The sequence below is a fragment of the Neomonachus schauinslandi genome, chromosome 16 (assembly GCF_002201575.2).
Source record: "Neomonachus schauinslandi chromosome 16, ASM220157v2, whole genome shotgun sequence".
Lineage (NCBI taxonomy): Eukaryota > Metazoa > Chordata > Mammalia > Carnivora > Phocidae > Neomonachus > Neomonachus schauinslandi.
This window is the reverse complement of record NC_058418.1, coordinates 7664220-7684358: the sequence shown is the minus strand read 5'-3', so window position 1 is coordinate 7684358 and position 20139 is coordinate 7664220. Positions and strand designations below refer to the sequence as shown.

At 56.1% G+C, this 20139-nt stretch overlaps 2 protein-coding genes across 2 annotated transcripts; one reads left to right on the top strand and one right to left on the bottom strand.

Annotated features, from left to right (window-relative positions):
* The first annotated feature begins 124 nt into the window (after positions 1-124).
* SYNGR4 (synaptogyrin 4) lies at positions 125-8358 on the top strand. Its single transcript, XM_021681224.1, has 5 exons — positions 125-154; positions 1104-1303; positions 6240-6477; positions 7667-7806; positions 8125-8358. The coding sequence occupies exons 2-5, from the start codon at positions 1211-1213 to the stop codon at positions 8356-8358; spliced, it is 705 nt and encodes a 234-aa protein (XP_021536899.1). The 5' UTR covers positions 125-154; positions 1104-1210.
* A 2737-nt stretch (positions 8359-11095) lies between these two features.
* On the bottom strand, positions 11096-18969 carry KDELR1 (KDEL endoplasmic reticulum protein retention receptor 1). Its single transcript, XM_021681225.1, has 5 exons — positions 18691-18969; positions 17936-18036; positions 17427-17585; positions 13089-13341; positions 11096-11854 (listed from the first exon to the last, which is right to left on the bottom strand). The coding sequence occupies exons 1-5, from the start codon at positions 18779-18781 to the stop codon at positions 11820-11822; spliced, it is 639 nt and encodes a 212-aa protein (XP_021536900.1). The 5' UTR covers positions 18782-18969; the 3' UTR covers positions 11096-11819.
* Between the last annotated feature and the right edge of the window lie 1170 nt (positions 18970-20139).

Sequence of the window (20139 nt, the reverse complement as noted above, 5' to 3'; positions counted from 1 at the left end):
GCTCGTGTCAGCTCCCGAGTAGGCGGGAAAAGGGCGGGGGCGGGACTTGAACGCAGCCAATCAGCTGTGGAAGAGCGAAAAGGCGGGAAAAAGCGGAACTAAAAGAAGGCTGAGGTGACGCCAGAGACCAAGAGGGGAGGAAGCCGGCCTCCAGGTGACGAAGATCGGGCCTCCAGAGTAGGGCTGGCCCTTTGTCAGGCAGCATCACGCCCAAGCCCCACCATCCCCATTCCAGGTCCTTAAAGGGAAGACTCCGATTCTAAGAAGGTAGCCCGGTGCCTGGGGCATGACCTCCTAATTCTGAGGGGAGAGCTCACTTCTGAGCCCATGTTCCCCACACATCTAAGGTCCAGACCCCCCCAACTTGAGGAAATGCACTCTAAGGAAGATGGACTTCAATTCTAAGGGGAGGCCCTTATCCTAAGAAATAACCCCAAATCATGAGGCCGGCCTAAAATACACCCTGAGATGCCTGGATTCTCCGTTATGGGTGCTGTCACCCCAAACCTTGAAAGGGATTCCTCTGGTTCAGACCTCCCAGGGGTTCTGATCTACATTCTGGCACCCCTTGGTCCCTGGAAAATCCTACTCGCTGCTTCTCACCCAGAGAACACAGTCCTTAGAATGAACCCCCTGGCTCCTGGGTCAGGGATGTGACCCTAGTCTCCCAGCCCTCTCCCCACACTCCTCACCCTGCACCTCCACCTCTGGGACCCCAGGCAACCCCCTCATCCGGCAGCCTCCTCGGCCTGCATTCCTGATCCCTGGGATGGGGTCCCCCATCCCCCATTTCGGGACCCCCATCAACTCCTTCACACTGTACCCCCATGTCTGGAATTCTCAGGAGCTCCCTTACCCTGCACCCCATTCATGGGACCCTCAGCCAGCCTCTCACCCTGCATGTCCACCTCTGGGAACCCCAGCAGCCTCTTCACCCCCAAGCCCCAACTCCTCAAGCCCTTGTAGACCCATCACCCCACACAACCCCATTCTTGGGACCCCCCCAGAACCCTCTACCCCATGCCCCTATTCCTGGGACCCCTGGCAGCTCCTTCACCGCACACCTCTGACTCTGACCTCCCACCATCCGTCTTGTCTTGCAGCAACCGAGCCCAGGGTGGGCCTGCAGCCCCTGGACGGCAGCGACCAGCCGGTAGCACCCAGCGTCCCTGCTCACACCCCCCAGAACGGCAGAAGCAGAGCAGCTGCCATGCACATCCCTGAAAGCCTCCAGGACCTGGCTGACGGTGAAGCCGTGCAGTTTCTGAAGAGGCCAAAGACGATCACCCGGATCATTGGAGGGGTGAGGCCCTCCTGTGGCCCGACTGCCCCATGGGTGACAGGAAACAGGAGTTCTCACCTCTCAGACACAGTGTGGAGGGAGTGGGGGGGGGTAGGGGGAGGAAGCGGCCAGATTGGGAGAACAAAACAAAAGGGAGCTAATCATTGAAGTCACCTTTTACTGAGCACCTCACTCTAGGCCCTGTGCTACTCTGAGCACTTATTAACTCTCAGAGGAAGAAACAACACTTCCAAGTACGTGCTATGCGTCCCATTTTTGAGATAAGAAAACTGAGCATCAGAGAAAGTTAAATCACTTTTTATTTTATTTTTTTAGAAATCATTGTTTAAAGGCTGCACTGTCCAATGGGGTCGCCACAAGCCACATGTGGCTATTGCAATTTAAACTAATTAAATAAAAGATTTCATTTCGAAAGGTGGTCACAGTGGCCACCTTTCAGATGCCCGCCAGCCACACGTGGACAGTGGAGCTAGAGCATTTCCGCCATGGCGGAAAGTTCCACTGGACAAGTGTTGGCTAAGCGCACACAGTAAGAGGCAGGGCCAGGATTCAAACCGGGATCTGTGAAATGCCAGAGCCTGTTCATTTTGCACCTCTCAGACAAGGCCCAGGACAGGAGCAGGGGCCGGGCCCTTGGGGAAGGAAGAGGTACGCAGAGGGGGACGAGAGTACGTCATGTAGAGCTAAGATACCAGGCATTGGGGGAGGGGTCACTGTGGGCCAGGCACTGTGCCAAGCGAGGGCTTTATAGGTGTTTGTTTGATCATTAATTACCACATTCCCAGAGTCAAGGCACCCGGGCTTAAATCTTCATTCAGCCCAGACTCGGCTGTGTGACTTGGAGCCAATCACAGAGCCTCTCTGGACCTCAGTCCCTGAGGGGGTTAGAGCTGTGGATCTGGGCTTTGCGCTTGGCCAGCTCCCCTGCTCTCCTTTGACAGAGCTGGAAACTGAGGCCCAGGGAGATGATGAGACTTGACTGGGGTCATGGGAGCAGGTGGATCAAATCCAGGGTCCTAACCCAGAGCTTCTCCTTCCTACCCCTTCTGGAACCTGGAGAAGGATCCCAAGGGCCTGGCTTAGAATCCTGGCTCGGCCACATGCTGCCCACGTGGGATGGCACACTCCCTGCTTTGCCTGGGCCGCGCCTGGTTGAATCAGCTCTAGTGTCACCCTTCATTCCCAAAAGTGCCCTGTTTTGGTGGATAATGTACCCAGTCACCCTATGTCTGTGTGACCTTGAGAAAGTGACTTGACTTCTCTGAACCTCTCATACCCTCATGTGTAAGAAAAGGCCCTGATACCATGCTTGTAGGAAAAACTGTTCTGAAAGTGAAACCAGTTTATGTCCCTAAACTGATAAGCATGGGCCTGGAAAGTATTAATCATGCTTTAAATAGCGATTATTATTAAAGACACGTCACTTCTGTGAGCAAGGAGAGGGATGGGCTTGGGGGGCCGAGGGTGATGGGGACTCGTGTACATTGCCATTCCTCCCCAGGGGAAGAGGGGAATTAGGAATTCCGCGTCCCAGTTCCGAGTCCCTCATGGGCATTAGCTCTTCCGCTCCTCACCATGACCCGATGACATGGCCGTTAACTACCCCTGTTCAACCCAAGGGGAAACTGAGGCTCACGGAGGTTGAGTGGCTTGCCCAAGGTCATCACCCAGCTGGCGAGCAAGCAAAGGATTCTCACACCTCCAAAGCTTCGGAAGGAAAAGCGGGTGGCAAGGGAGGAGGCCCAGCTGGCGTGGACAGGCGTGGGGAAGGGGGAGGGCAGGCCACAGACCGTGCCAGACGTTTTGGTCACGGACTTTGCCCGCCGCCTCCATCCTCCCTCCCTCCCTCCCACCCTCCTCCTTCCCCCCTGGCCTGGCTCCTCGGTAGGGAGTCTCTGGGCAGCTGGTGCTCTTGTCCTTCTCATTGCCGCCTGACTGCTGGTGCCTTAACTGATGGATCTTTGCTCTTTCCCTGGGGACAGGCCAAGGAGGGCATGGAAGGAAATTGGACTCTGGCTTCAGAGGGTTGGGTCCCCCCCTGCCCAGCTGAGCCCCCTCCCTGAGTCTCCAGTGCCCGGTGCTCACACCACAGCCCAAGGTTTTCGGGGTCAGTGGATGAACAGCCCACAGGCTCAGAAGTCAGGAGGGCCGGATCCCAGTACCCCCTGCTTTGCTGACTGACCTTGAGAGGACACTTCCCATCTCTGGGCCAATCATGAGAACCATCATCAGGCCTAGGCCCCCACCCCCTCTTCACAGCACCGAGACAGACTGGGAAACTGAGGCTCCAAGAGGTGAATGATTTGCCCAAGGCCACACAGCTGACGGAGCCGGATGCGTCTGGCTCTTTCCACTCCACTGTAATGGCTTCGATTTATCACCTGTGAAACAGAAATGAATCAGTGACGTCTACCACGTGCGGCTGGTTCGAGGGAGGTAGTGCAGGTAAAATGGATACAGGCTCGAGTGATCGATGGGCCTTCCAGTCCTTGACCTGGCTCTGTCCCCAAGCAGCAGAGCGAGATGCTCCCCTTCTGTGGACTCCTAGCTCCAAAACCGGGAATGGATGTGAACAGCCTTGGATAATGCTAAAGTGCCAGACGAAAGAGGGACTGGTTGTCATTGTTATATTATGATTTGTATTCAGAGAAGGCAATTAAGGGAAAGGATAGAGGAGGATGGACAAAGGCTGAGGAGTTTAGGGGCCGATCCTTTGCCTCCTCCATCCCTATCTAAAGGGCAGGGCAGGAACAAAGAAGGGTCCAAAGTGACTCCTTCACAAAACACATTGGCTGAGGTCCAAGCTGGTGGTGGGGATAGAGAGAAGGGTCCCCTATCCAGGAGGAGTTCAAATCCTAGTGAATTCCTTCCCCTCACCTACTCCCCCACTCCCGTCCCCAACACCGCCACATCCAATCATTCACCAAGTCCAATTTTACGTCCTAAATATCACGGGACTCCCCAGAGCTCTGACCTCAGCTCAGGCCTCAGCTTTTCTGCCTGGGCCTTCCCACCAATCCCCTTTGTGGTCTGTTGGCCTCTCTCTCTCTCTCTCTCTCTATCTCTCTCTATATCTCTCGTCTTGCCCCCTCCAACCCATCGCAAACCTGGAGATTTTTCTCTGACTCCAGGGCCAAGTCTGACCCCGGCCACCCTCTGCTCAGAACCCTTCCACACCTGAAGTTAAATCCAAGTAAGAAATTTCACTTTCCATGGCTCCCAAGTCCAGGCCCCTCCATCTGGTATTCAAGGCCTCTGAGGCTCTGGCTCCGGCCCACTTTTCCAGCCTCATCTCACCCTCCATCCCTTCAGTGAGATTTCTGTCCAGTCCCTGAAGGAGCCCCATTCTGCAGCATCTGGCTTTTGCACACACAGTTTGCCCCCCCGGAATGTCCTTCCTCCCCGTCTGCCTGAAAATCTCCTCATTCTTTAATGTGCAAGTCAGACCTCACCTTATTTCCTCCTAAATGCAGCCCCACGACTTCCGAACTGGCTCAAACCTTGACCCAGGCCACAGCCTCCTCTCTGGCCTCCTGACCTCCAGTCTCACCCCCTCCAGTCTGTCTCTACCCAGGCCTCAAATCCGCCCCTGCCCTCCCCTGCTCGCAACTCTGCTGTGGCTCCCTATTGCCCTCCAGACAACTTTTCTCGTCCTGCGTCACTCCATACAGCCATCACCTCTTCCAGAAAGCCTCCCTGGAGCAACTCCTACCACCCACCATACACACACCAGTTCCTTCCATATCTGGCGTGGACCTTACCCCATGGCATGGTGACATCTGGGGGGCAAGTCACTGGAGCTTAAACCTTTCACTGAGTAGCACTGCTAGGAACCCTGCCCTCCAAACGGCTGATTTCAGCTTGAGGCAGTACAGCAGGGCCTTAAAGCAGGCTCCAGAGCCGGGCAGCTTCCATTCAAACCCAGGTACCCGCACCTGCCAGCCGATTGGCTTTGGGCAACTCCTCAGCCTCTCGGTGCCTTGGATCCATTATCTAAAGCGATGGGGCTGTTAGTAGTACCCACATCCTAGGGTGGCTGTGAGGCTGGCTCAGGCTCGGGCTCGCGCTCGTGGGGTACTTCAGTGGCATTTAATACGTAAACACCGCAGAAGACAAGCGCAGACGCAGACTGTTGTACTAGAGGATGCTGTCTGCAGCATGTACAGGCGAGACGCTGCCGGATCACTGAAGCTATGCTGGCTTTTTTAAAAAGTCCTGAAGCAAAAAAAAGGAAGGAAGGAAGGAAAGAAAGAAAAGATAAAAAAAAAAAATGGTAACGTTTGTTAGATACTGAATGTTACATCTCTCCCTGTACTTTTGTGTGTGTGTTTGGAGTACTTCACAAATTTATTTTAACAAATTAAGAGGAACGAGGTGAGCAGGGAGGGGGGAGGAAGAAGTTGCTGGCTGAGGGAAGGGCCTGCAGGCAGAAGATAATCATGGGTAGCAAATGCTTCCGGAGCTCCTCACGTGTCCCAGGCGCTGCGCTACGCATTTTGTATTGGTACCCGGGTTTGGTGGCACGTACCTGGTTGGGGTGGCAGAAGGGGAGCATGGGGGAGGTGGGGAGAGGGCGAGGGAGTGGGGAGAGAAAGATGAAATTGGAAGAGCGAGACCAGTACAGACCACGCAGGAAGGCAGGGTGTGAAAGGACCTCTGTGGGGGCTTGCAGGAGACAGGCAGAGGGGCTGAGACTGGAGGCAGGAGGCCAGGAAGGAGGCTGGGGTGAGGTTCTACAGGGGAGAGGATGAGGCCCAAACTAGGATGGAGAGAAGAGGGGTAAGGAGCAATAGGGATCGTCTTGGAAGCCCTGAGGATGTGACCGGGAGAGGAGCGGGGCCCACCATTCCCAGACAGGGACCCTGGAGGATGCACGGTTTGGGTAAATGCTGAGCTCCGCTTGGGTCCGCTGGGAACCCCCCTCCTGCACCACCAGGTCTTCTCCCTCATCGTCTTCTCTTCCCTGCTGACCGACGGCTACCAGAACAAGACTGAGTCTTCGAAGCTCCACTGCGTCCTCAATAGCAACAATGTGGCCTGCAGCTTCGCTGTGGGAGCCGGCCTCCTGGCCTTCCTCAACTGCCTGACCTTCCTTGCCCTGGACGCCCACGAGAGCTGCATCGGCAACCCCCGCTTCAAGACGGCCTTCCAGCTCCTAGACTTCATCCTGGCTGGTGAGCCCCCTGGGACTGATCCTAGGGCCCCCGGGACACCTCCCTTCCCCACCCAGCCGGCCCACCGTCCTCCACACGTGACCTGAGGCCTCACCCCTCCCTTCTGGAAGCTCTTCCGCACCTGCTGTTTCCCCCCAGGGAATTATTACTCATCCTTTAGACTCAGTGTAAGGGTCACCTCTTCTGACCCCCAGGCTAATTCTAGAAGCCTCCCTTCTGCCCTGCTTTTTCCTCGCATTCACCTCCCTTCTTCACAGAACATTTCTTGAAAAGCCCCCCGGGGGCAGGAGGTGGGGTTCCAGCACGGAGCCAGGCAGACCTGAGTTTGAAATCTCAACTCGGGCGCCTGGGCGCCCTGTGGGTTCGAGCGGCTCTCTTCCCCTCTCTGAGCTTCAGACGCTGGGATGAAAACCTCCACAATGCAGGGCTTTTTCGGAGCACGAAAGGAGAGAAAGGAGGCCTGGAGTAATGTTGACCTTTTCTGGGCACTTCCCACATGTCAGGCACAGAGCCAGAGGCCCCACGTGCCTCGTCTCATGGACTCCTCAGACCCACCTGAGGAGGGAAGGCCTGCTCCTACCCCCATTTTGCAGAGGAGGAAACTGAGGCTTGAGGAGATTATGTAATTGGGCACACAGAAGCTGAGGGGCAGTTCCAGGCTTCAAAGCAAAGTCTCCCCTCCTAACCACTGCCCAGTACTCTAGATAGAGCCTGGCACACAGGAAGCGCCAAATAAATGAGTTCCTTTTCCTCAGGCCCTGGGGTTCCCTCCTCTCAGTCCGACCTCAACCTCCTCCCCACCTCCTCCTCCCCGCTCCGCACCAGGCCAATCCCAGCATCTCAGGGCTGGGAGGGCCCTCAAGGTTATTGAATCCAGGGCCGTGCAAGAGAACTTTCTGTGAAGATGGGACTGTCCCATACCTGCATTCCCCAGTAGGGGAGCCACTGGCCACATGGGGCCACTGAGCGCTTGAAGTGTGGCCAGTGCAACAGAGGAGCTGGGTTTTTAAATCCTATTTTAATTGATTGAAATGCAGACAGCCACACGTGGCCAGTGGGCTCTGGTAGCGGACAGCGCGGCAGTGCGCTTTATGGGGGGCTGGGAGGGAGAGGCCACCCGGCCCGACCCCAGCCCCACCCGCCCTGAGCCAGGCTCCCCCTGCCCCTCTTCTCTCCTGCGACCCCCCAGTCCTGTGGACAGGCATCTGGTTCGTGGGTTTCTGCTTCCTGGCCAATCAGTGGCAGCATTCGCCACCCAAAGGGTTCCTCCTGGGAAGCAGCAGCGCCAAGGCCGCCATCACCTTCGCTTTCTTCTCCATCTGCATCTGGGTGAGGATGGGCCCCCTGTGGGGGGCAGGGCTGGGGGGCTAGAACATTCCTGTGCTCACTCAGCTCCCCTGGGAGTGGGGGAGGGCTCCTCCCAGGGCCTCTGCTAGTCTTCTCTGTGACTGGGCAAACTGGAAAGAGGCCTCCCCTTACCCCATGCAGATGCAGCCCAACATTAGGCATCGTGCTGTGTGCCCTTGTGCAGTGAGCAGTGAACACAACTGTACCCTGGTCTCCCTCCCAGGCCAGTCCCCAGCCCCGGTCCCTCTCCTCCCCTGCCTAACCCAAGCCAGCCTCTGGCATGCCCTTTCCTGCCCACAGATATTCCAGGCCTACGCGGCCCTCCACGATCTCCGGAATGATACTTCCGTCCCTTACAAGCGCTCCCTGGATGAGGGTGGCGTGGTGCTGACCACCCTCTCCCCACCTTCTGCCACCAGCCCTGCTAACACGCCCACCACTGGCCCCAACAACCCGAGTTATGCCAGTTCTGCCCTGCCCCCCTATCTGACCACTCCGAAGGCCCCCCGCCTCGCTATGATGCCCGACAACTGAACATCCTCCTCCACATCAGTAAAGAGATAATTCTCCCTCCGGAAGGGTTTCTGAAAACAGCCCTCTGTCCTTCTCATGTCTGTTCCTCTCTGGTCTTTTGAGTGGCCAGGGGTGGGGAGAAATCCTACGAGTTCACTTCAGGGGTCTCTGCACTGCACGGGGCCAAATTTCCCATACCACCTCCCAGACTCTCCATCTGGGTGCCACTGGGACGACAGCACACCCCAGTGACAGGAAGGGGACATCGCTTTTGGCCCCTTCAATCCTCACCCTGGCCAGAGGAAAGAGGCACGAGGCGCCCTGATGCAAGGTCGGGCAAGCTCACATGCAGAGAGAAAATGCTTCTGCCCACGGAGAGAGCACTAGGAAGAACCAGGGCCAACACTGGGGGCAGCCCTTCCACTCACCCCAGTGACAAGACCCAACTCAAAACCAAGGAACAGGGGACGGTGAGTCCGTGAATGAGATCAGGGCAGAGCATTGTCTGCAAACATTTGCGAGACTGTCTTGGGGAAGAGGAAGGGATTTTATTCTAGAACCCAGAAGGCAACTGGGGACTTGGGCACAAGATGAGCAGGTGACCCCAGTGAGTGAAGCACTCATTAAGGGAGTAGCAGGGACAGGGGCCATGTCTCGGAGTGGCAGCTTTCACTCAGCACCCACCATTCAGCACCATGCGCCTGGGGTGTCTAGGGCAGCACTGTCGGATTAATATGTCATGCAAGCCAGGGGGCCGTGGGAGGGGGCGCAGAATATTAAACTGTCTAGTAGCCACATTGAGAAAAGTAGGATGAAACAAGTGAAATTAACTTTCATGTATTTTATTTAACCCAATATATCCAAAATATTATCATTTATTTTATTTCAACACGTCCTAGGTATAAAAATCGAGCTCTCTTACATTCTTTCCTACAAAATTTCTGAAATCTGCAGACAGCCCATCTTAATCTGGACCCGCCACATTTCAAGTGCTAATGGTTGCATGGAGCCAATGGCTACTGTATGGGACAGCGAAGTTCTAGAACCTTCTGTTTTTTTCTAGAACAATCAGAAATCCACTTCTTTTTATGTGGAGTTTGTTGGCAACGAATAGAAAGAAAAACTGTTAATGTTATGCAGGCCAAACAAAACCAACCCACACGAGGGCCACTGTGGCCTGCAGAGCATTCATTTACAAACTGGACAAAGGGATACCAGTCGTGGGGGCGGGGGTCACATGGGGGTTCTATGGTCCCTTTTTTTTTTTTTTTGAGGTTTCCTGTGTGGCAGTCCCCATGCTTGCTCCTTAAGGTACAAAAATAAGTAGGATATGGTCCCTGTGGGCATCTTGGGAAAAGAGCAGCTGGGCCGCGGAGTGGGCAGTGTTCTGAGGTTCGAAACAGGAAGTCTCTGAGTACTAGTCCCAGCTCTGTCACTAGCTGGATAAGCTGGGATGTGGCCCTTCATTTCTCCGGGCCAAGCTGTCTTGGCTGGAAAACTAAAGACTCAGACCAGATTTCGATTGATGGTGTTCAGACTGCACACGGAGAGGTGCCACCCCCCCCCCCCCCGAATCACCCCAAGCGGCCCTGTTCCTCCGTCTTCCCACTCAGGCTTCTGGGTAAAATTCCTGTAAACAGAAGGTGCCTTGGCTTACAAGAAAGAAGCAAAAACAGTTGAAAAACTACATAAAGGTGGCTAAATGCGCAGGCTGCGGCATCGGGAAGCTCAGGGACAAACGCCACCTCTGCCCCTTGCCCCTAGGCCCTGGTTTCCTCCTCCTACTCAAACTACCCCCCTTCAGGGGTGCTGTTGGGGTCCAGCAGCCTCATCCATGCAACACACACTGCCAGGCACGCGGGCTTGGGAAACTCCAGCTACCCACCTGCCGAAGCTTCCAGAGCCATCCGACAGAACTGAACATGGCTCGGGAAGGTCTTGGCGGACATCTAGGGAGCCATCCTGAACCAGGGGGCAAAACTCCAAAAGCCTGACAAGGTCCAGGCAGCTAACGCAAGTGAAGGAGATAATAGGCCAGGTGTGAAGCCGATCAGGAGGGAGACGTGGAAAATATTTGGCTTTTCTTTTAACTCCATGAAACAAAAACAAAAAATGCCCGTGTCAGCCCGATAATAAATGGTAGCAACCCCTCGGCCAAGTCCTAGGGATGGTGATGGAAGGCTCACATCTCTTCCATTCAGCTCCAGCCATCTGTTGCCACCTGGAAGCGAGGACCCAGCATTGTCAGGTTGATGGATTTTTTTTCAAGAGAAGCCAGAAATCCAGATTTCAATGTGGAAATCTGATTTCTAAAGGCTGGCAACAGATTCCATTTATTTTTTTATTTTTTCTTTTTAAAGAAAACAGAGTGGCTCAACAAAATGCCAAATGAGGGCAGGACAGGGGCTGCCCACTGGTAACCTCTACAACACATGCTCTTGAAGGTCCTCTGTAGTCCTGGGATTCGGGAGAACTGCCAGGAAAGTTCTGTGCCAGGATAAAGAGCATCTTCAAGATTTTCTTCTCTTTCCCACCACCCCGCCCCCCAAAACCTGTTCCCCATCACATCCGTGAGGAGTGAGGGTGCAGCTCAGAGGTTTGCTCAGAGCAAACTCGGGGAACCCAGTTTCTCACCTGTCTGCTCCTCCCAGGCCTCGATCGCCTGCAGGCTGTCGATGGGATAAAGGAGAAGCAGAGAGAGGGGCCGGGAGGGACCCCACAAACACCAGAGAGAGGGCAAGGAGTAGCGAAAGAGGCATCATTTTCCTCGGTTTATTTCAAGAGAACAAAGAATCAACCATCAATTCTGTACAAAAATGTGGCTGTTGAGCCACAGTGACCCTCAGGCCAACCCCCTTTGCCATGTCTGGCCCCCTCGCCCCCCGCTAAATTGTCAAAAAATGAGGACAAGACCAAAAAACCCCAAACTCTGGAAAAAAATTATATTGAAAAGTCAGGGAGACCGTCCCTCCCCTCCTCCCTCTCCCCAGTCCTGAACTTTGGGGGGTTTGGCGGGGAGGTTGTGTTCTTGGCCACGGTAGGAGGTCAGACAGGTGGGTATGTGCAGGTTTAGTGTTTGGCAATGGGCAGAGCTGGGGGGTAGGGTCTGCAAGGGAGCCAAGGGGCTTTGGGGGAGGGAAAAGATCTCCGACCCTGCCCGCCCCACAGGACACTCAAAAACAGTTTATAAAAATCAGGGGCCAGAGAGTAGAAGAGAAAGGAGTCATCAGAATCAAAAACTAAATAGTGGAAAGATTTTTTTTTTCTTCTCTAAAAGGCAAAAAACTACAAACACCCCAGGTCCTGAGCTCCCCAAGACTTGGGTCCTCCACCACCCCCCTGAAACCCTGCAGGAGGGGGGCCAGGGAGTGCGGAGAGGTTGGTTCTTTAAAAAGTCACCCCTGGATGGGAAGGCTCTTCGTTGTTCGCGCCTTCCTCCACCTCTCGCGGGCCTCCGAGGAGAGGGATGGCCGGGCCCAGGGCTACGCCGGCAAACTCAGCTTCTTCCCCTTCAGGACTGCGAGGAGACAGAGCGGGCAGGCATTACCGGGGGGCCCTGTGGAGGGGACAGCCTCCCACGCCCGCTTGGATGCTCGGCTGGTGGAGCGGCCGGGAGGGTCAGCCGCAGGGCCCCACATCATAAAGCTGGGAGGACAGGCCTGAATTGCCCAGGGGTGGGCTGAGTGATGCAGGCAAGAGGCACCTAGGGGTCTCAGAAGGACAGGGTCCAAGGGCCTGGTAGGGCTGGCCAGGTGCCACCGCCCCCCTCCTGCCCCCCCCCCCCCCGCCCAGCCTGGAGGCCGCAGGCTGGCCTCCACGCTCTGCCCTTACTGTCCCCTCTTTCCCTCCTCATTTCTCAGCTCCCTGCTCCCATCGCCACCTCCTCAGACCACCCCCCCATATAAAGCAGCCCCCTCACCCTCCCCCGTTGCTCACTGACCCAACCCTGGTTTCCTTCTCTCTTGCTGTTTGCAACCATCTCTCTCTCCTTGTTCATTCACCATCACCTCCAGATTAGAACACAGGGGAGGGGAGGGCCACCTTTTTTCCTTCTGCTGCACGCCCAGAGCCTAGCCCTGGCCAGGGACACAGAAAGTGCTCAACACATTTGTTGGATGGTTGAATGAATGAATGAATGAATGAATGAATGAATGAATGAATGTATGAATCTTGGTGGCCCTGAGTCCCTGAGGGTAAGGACAGAGACCAAGCAACAGAGAGGACTCTCTCCCTTCTCTGAGCACTGCTGGGGTTGGGGAGGTAGGAATTCTGATCCTTTATGGGACCTGGAACCTCAGGGTGAGAGGAGGGCCTAGGACAGAGAGGAGGGCCTAGGACAGATTCTGAGAGAGGAAAAGTCAGAGGCCACTCTGCCCGCTCTTTGTCCTGTCTCTTTGTCCTCCAAAGGCCCAGGGGCTGGGGAGAGGGATGCCCGCTCTTTGTGGGGTCAAGGGAGGACGCTGCTCTGCAAGCAGGCAGCAGCCCCTACCCCACCCCACACCTCCGATGCCTCGCTGCTCTTTCCTCAGGGACACACGGGCTAGGAGAACAATGCCTTGCTTCTTAGGTAGGCAGGGGCTGGAGGCCCGAATTCCTAGGAGGGCGGTGAGCCTGGGACCCCAGAAGCTGGGAGAGGAAGCCTGCCCTCCCTTGAGGGCTACAGGGCTGGGGAGACGGAGCCTGGGCCCCAGAGAGGGCGGGAGCTGGGGACAGGGCAGGATGCCCCGCGGCCGGCCCTCCATGCTGGCTACCTTTGGTGATGTAGAGGTAGAAGAAATCGCAGTAGAGGACAGTCTGGACTAGGCCCGCCACGATGGCGATGAGGTCGAAGAAGCCCTCGAAGTGGTAGCGCCAGATCCAGTTGAAGAGATAGAGCGTGCGGTAGACACCTAGCGCGAACAAGTAGTGGCTGGTGATCGTCTCGGCCTCCCCCGTCTTGCTCACCATGAACAGCTGCGGCAGGATGGCTACCGACTCCAGGTAGATGGAGAAGGTCCAGAGGATCTGTGGGGAACCGAAGAAGCAGGGGCAGAGAGCAGGGTGAGGCGGGAGGGCAGGCGGCGGGCGGCCTTGCGGTCACCGGCGCAGGGATGGTGGAGGGAGAATGGGGACAGCGATGCTGAGCGGGCCCAACAGTGATGCCAGACACAGCTCCACCCACGTCCCTGACTCTCCCACTTAATCCTCGCCACCACCCCTTCAGGGAGAGCCTGTCACTGGCATCCCCATTCTACGGATGAAGAAACTGAGGCCCAGAGATTTGCCCAGGAGCACGTGGCTAGGAAGCAGCGCAGCTGGGACGCAAAGCAAGGGTTTGGAGGCAGTGCTCATGAGCACTCTGCAGTCATGCCCCTCCAAGAGGCAGGCCAGGCTGGAATGTTGGCTCTGAGATTTCCCTTCTCTGAGACCTTGGGCAAGAGACCCAGATTCTCTGAGCCTCCACCTCCTTATTTCTAAAATGAGGCTGATTTTCCCACCCTTGCTGGGGCGCTATTCAATGTGTAATCTTTAGAGACATAAATCAGGCTCTGTCACTCCCTGGCTTGAAGTCCTCCAGTCACTGCTTCTTATCACAACCAGAATAAATGCCAAATTCCTAATGGTGGCCTTCAAGGCCCATTCCAGCCTCATCCCTTACTCCCTCCTTTGCTCTCCAGGATGCAGCCTCCTAGCCGGTACTCCAGTACGACACACTCCTTCCTGCCCCAGGGCCTTTGCACTCACTGTTCCCACAGCTCTCCCCCCAGACTGTCACATTTCGCCTCTTCCACCTCCTTGCAGCCTCGTTCATCCATCACCTCTGAGAGAGGCCTCCCCTGACCAGTCCTACCCCCAGGACTGTCACGTCACCCCCCTCTGTTCTCCTTCCTGGCAGCTCTCAGCAGAACAAGAGTGAGCTCCACGAGGCCCAGGATCCTACATCTTGTTCACTCTTGGCCACGGAGCCAGGCACATATTTGATGCCTGAATGAACGAGTGAGTGAATGGGAGCAAGCCCCCCGTGTGCTTGTCTGTTGCCGGCCACCATTTAGAAAGCAGTGACAATCATCACTTGTGGGCAGGACAGGGCATCGTAGGAGGGGGAAGGAGAGACTGCAGACATCTGTCAGCTCCTTCTCAGTCCTCAGCAACCTGAAAGTCCCACCTGGGGTGACTTTTGGTCTGCAGACCCACCGAAACCACCCCTCAGAGAACGAGGCCAGGTGGCAGGTGGGGCTCCTCCTCAGTTGTTTTGGTTTCGTGGGAGAAAAGGGGGGAACATCAAGAGTGCATTCGTAACAACTCACGCTTACATAGCATTTACCATATCCAAGGCACTGCTCTACGACCTTATGGGTATTAACTGGCTTATGTCTTAATCCCAGGAGGTGAATCCTATTGTTATCCCCATTATACAGAGAAGAAGACTGAGGCCCAAGGTCACACAGCCACAGTATGGGTAGAAATAGACTCCTACCCAGGCACTGGACTCCAGCATTCACTCCCATGATCACTCAGGATCCTCCAGCACGGCTCTTAGCAAGTCAGGTGTATTGAGGCTCTCAAAAAACATACCCATTAAATTGATGCATGCCCAGCTGTTACCCCTGGGGTCACCCTTGGAGAAGAGGATTATGACAGAAGAGGAGACGGAAGGTCACATTTTCATTGTGTTCATTTCTCTATTCGTGATGTCTGAATTCTTTTTTTTTTTTTTTAAGATTTTATTTATTTGACAGAGAGAGAGACAGCGAGAGAGGGAACACAAGCAGGGGGAGTGGGAAAGGGAGAAACAGGCGCCCTGTGATGTCTGAATTCTTAAAGAATAATTTTCTTCCATGATTCAAAAATACTTTTTTTTAGCGGCGCCTGGGTGGCTCAGTCTTTAAGCATCTGCCTTTGGCTCAGGTCATGATTCCGGGGTCCTGGGATCAAGCCCTACATGGAGCTCCCTGCTCAGCGGGAAGCCTGCTTCTCCCTCTCCCACTCCCCCTGCTTGCGTTCCCTCTCTCGCTGTGTCTCTCTCTGTCAAATAAATAAATAAAATCTTAAAAAAATAATAATTTTTTTTAGCACGCACCAGTTAGTATCATGGGCTTTGCGAGCAGGTGGACCTGGGTTCAAATCCTGTGAGCTCTCCCCTCTGAGCCTCACCTTAGTGCTCCAAGAAGTGGGGATGAGGATGTCTGTGTCCTGAGCGGCCAAGGGGTCAGACAGGATGATGACCTATGTAGAATGGCCAGCGCAGAGCTGGACACACAGTGGGTGCCAATACTTTGCACAAGTGACCTCCCCCCTCTGAACGAGGGAACTGCAAAAGCTGGAGTCAAGTGTCCTGGGTTCTGGTCTGGCCACCTCCACCTAAAGCAAGCCCCAGTGCTTTCCCCCTGCCTTTGTTTCCTCATCTGCAAAATGGGTAAGTGCTCCAGGAAAGGGGTGAGGACAGTATGTTTGCAAAGACCAGGACCTACAGCCAAGCCCAGGGTTCCCGCCACGGCGCGGCGCAGCCTCCCTCTCACATTCCTGGGACCTGTGAGCCGACATCGCCCTCGGTCAAATTTGTCTGGCCTGCACAGTGCTTTTGGAAATATATTTTGAGGGGCGCCTGGCTGGCTCAGTCCGAAGAGCCTGTGATCCTTGACTTCCGGGTCATGAGATCGAGCCTCACACTGGGTGTAGAGATTACTATAAAAAAGAAACTTAAAGGGGCACCTGGGTGGCTCGGTGGGTTAAGCGTCTGCCTTCAGCTCAGGTCATGATCCTGGAGTCCCTGGATCGAGTCCCGCATCGGGCTCCCTGCTCAGTGGGGAGTCTGCTTCTCCCTCTCCCCCTCCCCCCTCTCATGTACTCCCTCTCTCTCATTCTCTCTCTCTCAAATAAAAAATAAATAGGGGCGCCTGGGTGGCTCAGTCATTAAGTGTCTGCCTTCGGCTCAGGTCATGATCCCAGGGTCCTGGGATCGAGCCCCACATCGGGCTCCCTGCTCCGCGGGAAGCCTGCTTCTCCCTCTCCCACTCCCCCTGCTTGTGTTCCCTTTCTCGCTGTCTCTCTCTGTCAAATAAATAAAATCTTAAAAAAAAATAATAATAAAATAAAATAAATAAATCTTAAAAAAAAAAAGAAACTTAAAAATAAAAAAAGAAATATAGTTTGAATATGTGGCCAAATTTGCAAAGCTCGATCTTTCAGGAAAACTCCTGAATTGTGGCCTCTTTTGAAAACATCAGCACATCTGGCCACTCGGGGCCAGCTTCCTGCAAGGCCGGAGGGGGCCTTGGGGAGGGAAGGCTGCTCTGATTTTCTGATTCCCGCTGGGCCTCAAGGGGTATGAGACTTGCCCAAAGTCCCACAGCTGCTGAGTAGTAGAAGCTGGCTTTTGAATCACCCCTGCTCTCTGGTTCCACAGTCTATATGTTTAACCATGAGACCACGCCACACAATCAGTAAATCCTCACAATGACCTGATCGGGACCTTACAGATAGGGAAACTGAGGCATGGAGAGGTCAAGTCACATGCCCAAGGTCACGCTAATAGAAAGTAGCTAATGTGGGATTCAAATCCAAGTAGTCCGGCTCCAGGGCCCCTGTTCCCAATTCCTGAGCTACTCATTAAGCCAATGACCTTGGACAAGTCATTCAGACTCCCTAAGCCTCAGTTGCCTCATCTGTAAAATGGGGCTGCTGTACAAAGAAATGCTTAGAGCAGCGCCTGGAATACACTGAGTGCTGCTATTATTGCTTTAATACCATCCAACTCCCGAACCTGTGTGCTGAACTTGTATGTCCTAAAATAAGGAAGTCTGGGGGCGCCTGGGGGGCTCAGTCGTTAAGTGTCGGTCTAAGACTCAGGTCATGATCCCAGGATCCTGGGATCGAGTCCCGCATCGGGCTCCCTGCTCTGCGGGGAGTCTGCTTCTCCCTCTGCCCCTCCCCCTGCTTATGTTCCCTCTCCCTCTCTCTCTCAAATAAATAACTAAAATCTTTTAAAAAAATAAGTAAATAAAATAAGGCAGTCTGAGCAAACCCTGCACAAGGAAGCCCTTGAGAGGGTCCACTGTCAATAGCTGTTCTGCCACCCACCATTACCAGGACCCTGCCAGGTAGCCTACCTCTAGAGGGGTAAAATCATGGTTGACCAGGAACGCCAGGATGGCCGTGGGAACAACAAGGAACTCCACCCGGAATGTATCGTGGTTCCCATCGTAAGTGGCTTTGAACTTGCTGTAAATCATCCAGACTGTGGTGAAGGAACAGGCAATGTAGACCACCTGCCAAGGGGGGATGACGAGGAGGGCACTTCAGCTCAAAGTGCAGGGCCTGAGCCTCCAAGAGATTGGAACTTAGGAGTCTGGAACCCCGGCCGCTTCCTCCCTCAGACCCAGGAGTCCAGGACCCCAGCCTCCTCCCTCAGACCCAGGAGTCCTTACCCCCAGTCCCTCCTTCCTCACATCCAGGAGTCCTCACCTCCAGCCCCCCTCTCCCTTGGGCTCAGGAGTTTGGAACCCCAGCCCCTTCCTCCCCTGGGCCCAGGAAGTCTGGGCTCCATACTCCCTCCTCCCTAGGACCCTCACTTGGCTCCCCCCTCAGGAGGGGCCAGCAGGTGGGGTAGAGCCTTTACCTTCATGCAGGTGTTGTACAGTGAGATGTAGTTGGTGAAGAGGTCCAGGTATCGGGCAGTGAACACCACAGCAAACAGGACCTGGCTCTTCCCTGAAATCCCTGCGGTCCAAAGAGAGAGTGGGGGGTAGGCTGGGAGTGGGCTGCCTGGGGAATAAAGCAAGGCCCAGCGCCTGGGACCAGCCCAGAGTCGGCTCCAGAGTGCAGCTGTCCCTGGAGGCCTCCCCAGCCCTCCCCGCCTGAGCAGGGCCCTTTCCCACGGCCCACAGCCAGGGGGCAGCCCGGCCCCGAAGCTACTCCAGCCCGAGGCTCTGTCCCAGGCTAGGCCTCACGGCCACTCCCGGCCCCCTCAGGGTCCTCCCACAGTCCGGACACACGGTGGGGCCTCGGAAGGACCCCACTTGACCTCAGCCCCCTGGAACCGGTCGCCGCTCTCCCGCTCCCTTCCTGGCCGCCACGGTCCACGTCACCAACTCCGGGCCACCTCCCTGCCTGCCACGGTTCCCCGGGGCCACCAGAGAAGGGCCCGGGGGGAGCTGAATTGGGTGCCTGGAGCCACCCCCACCAAACTGTATGCACCCCTAGTCTGGGGAAGGGAACTGACCCCCCGGTGACCCCGGACTGGAAGGGGGATCCCCAGCAAGCAGCGGGGGGCTGGGTGGGGAGACCCGTCCCCCTCGTGCCTCCAAACCCTTCCCCGAGTCCTGCGATGTCCCCCGCGCTGCCCCCCTTCTCCCGCCCCGCTGGGCGTCTCACCGGCACAAGAGCGGGACTTCCAGATTTTGAGCAGTAGCAAGATGATGGCTAGGAGGTGGGAGAGGTCTCCCAGGAATCGGAAGAGATTCATGCTTTGGGAAGGGGCTCTGGCAGGGCTGGGCTGGCGGGAGGCAGGCTGGAGGGGGTCTGCCCCCCGGGACTGATGTTCTGGCCGGGTAGCTGGGCTGGGGGGGGGCGGGAGAGGGGCCCTCGGGTGGGCTCCGCTCCGGGGAGGGGGCTCTGGGAGGGGGAGCCGAAGCCGGAGCTGGTGGCAGAGCAGGAGCTGGGAAGAGGGAGGAGGGCGGGAGGGGGGAGGAGTCCGGCGGGAGGCTCCGCCCCCGAGGGCGGAGTTCCGGCTCTCCGGCGCCCCCTATGCCCGCACCTCCGGGCTTGTGGAATCGGCGCTAAAGGCACCCCCAAGGCTGCCTGTCAGGAATTTGTGGGGTCGATGGGATCTGAAACTCCCAAGTCCAAGTCCGGCACCTGCTCCTCCAGGCGGCCTGTGCCTTTGCGAGGGTAGTGGCTCAGCCTCCCAGGCTCTGCGGTTGTCAGGGACTCGGGAGGCTGGGCTGCGAGTTTTTTTAAAATCCTAGACAGGGCCCCAGACGCTGGCCTTTCAGGGGCCTCCAGCTCCAGTCCCCCCAAAAGACCAGAAAGCAGCCCCCAGCCCCTCCCTCAGACCCAGGAGTCTGGCGCCTCAGCACCTTCATCCCGGAGGACCCAGGAGCCCTTCTGGGTCTGAGCCGTTCTGGAAGAGGACGCAGCCCCCTTCTTCCCTCAGACCCAAGAGTGTGCCCCCCTTCCTGAGACTTAGGGTACCCCCTCCACCGACTTGTGTCTCCAGCATCCTGGCCCGGGAACCTAGATGCACAATCCCTTCCTCCCTCTGGGACCCACAGATTCAGGTCCCCAGCCTCTTCTTTTTCGGGAATGTGAGTCTTCACCCCTGCTCTCCCAGACCCTGGAGTCAGCCCCCCACAGCCCTGCCCCCTCACAGGCACACACACACACACACACACACGCACGCACACACACACGCGAGCACGCGCACACACACACACACTCTCCTGGGCTCTGCCCGAGGGGGACCAGGTGTCCTGCACTCCACCACCCCCCCCCACTTTAGAGAACGCTGGGCCCAGCCTCTCGGGCATGAGGGCCAGGCTGTGTCTAGGAGGAAGCAGACAGCTGCTTTCCTCTTGGACATTTGAGTACCCATGGGTGACGGAGGCCAGGGTGCCTCAGGAACAGAAGTGATATTGGTTTCCTCAGAGGCCTGGATGGACTGGGTGCCTGAGGGTGACATCCATGAGTCTCGGACTCGTGGGACCCTGAGGATGGTTTGTGCTGGGGGGTCAGGTTGTCTGAGTGCCCAACAGGGACTGGGCCTGAAGGAAGGGATCTGAGGGAGGAGGCACTGGGGCCTGGACTTTAGGGTCTGAGGGAGGA

Coding starts and splice junctions, on each gene's coding strand:
- KDELR1 (XM_021681225.1), bottom strand. CDS start 18,781: ATGAATCTCTTCCGATTCCTGGGAGACCTCTCCCACCTCCTAGCCATC. Junction 18,037..18,690: donor GAAGTCCCGCTCTTGTGCCG/GTGAGACGCCCA, acceptor TTTGGACCGCAG/GGATTTCAGGGAAGAGCCAG. Junction 11,855..13,088: donor CTACCTCTACATCACCAAAG/GTAGCCAGCATG, acceptor GTCTCCTCGCAG/TCCTGAAGGGGAAGAAGCTG.
- SYNGR4 (XM_021681224.1), top strand. CDS start 1,211: ATGCACATCCCTGAAAGCCTCCAGGACCTGGCTGACGGTGAAGCCGTG. Junction 6,478..7,666: donor CCTAGACTTCATCCTGGCTG/GTGAGCCCCCTG, acceptor GCGACCCCCCAG/TCCTGTGGACAGGCATCTGG. Junction 7,807..8,124: donor TCTTCTCCATCTGCATCTGG/GTGAGGATGGGC, acceptor TCCTGCCCACAG/ATATTCCAGGCCTACGCGGC.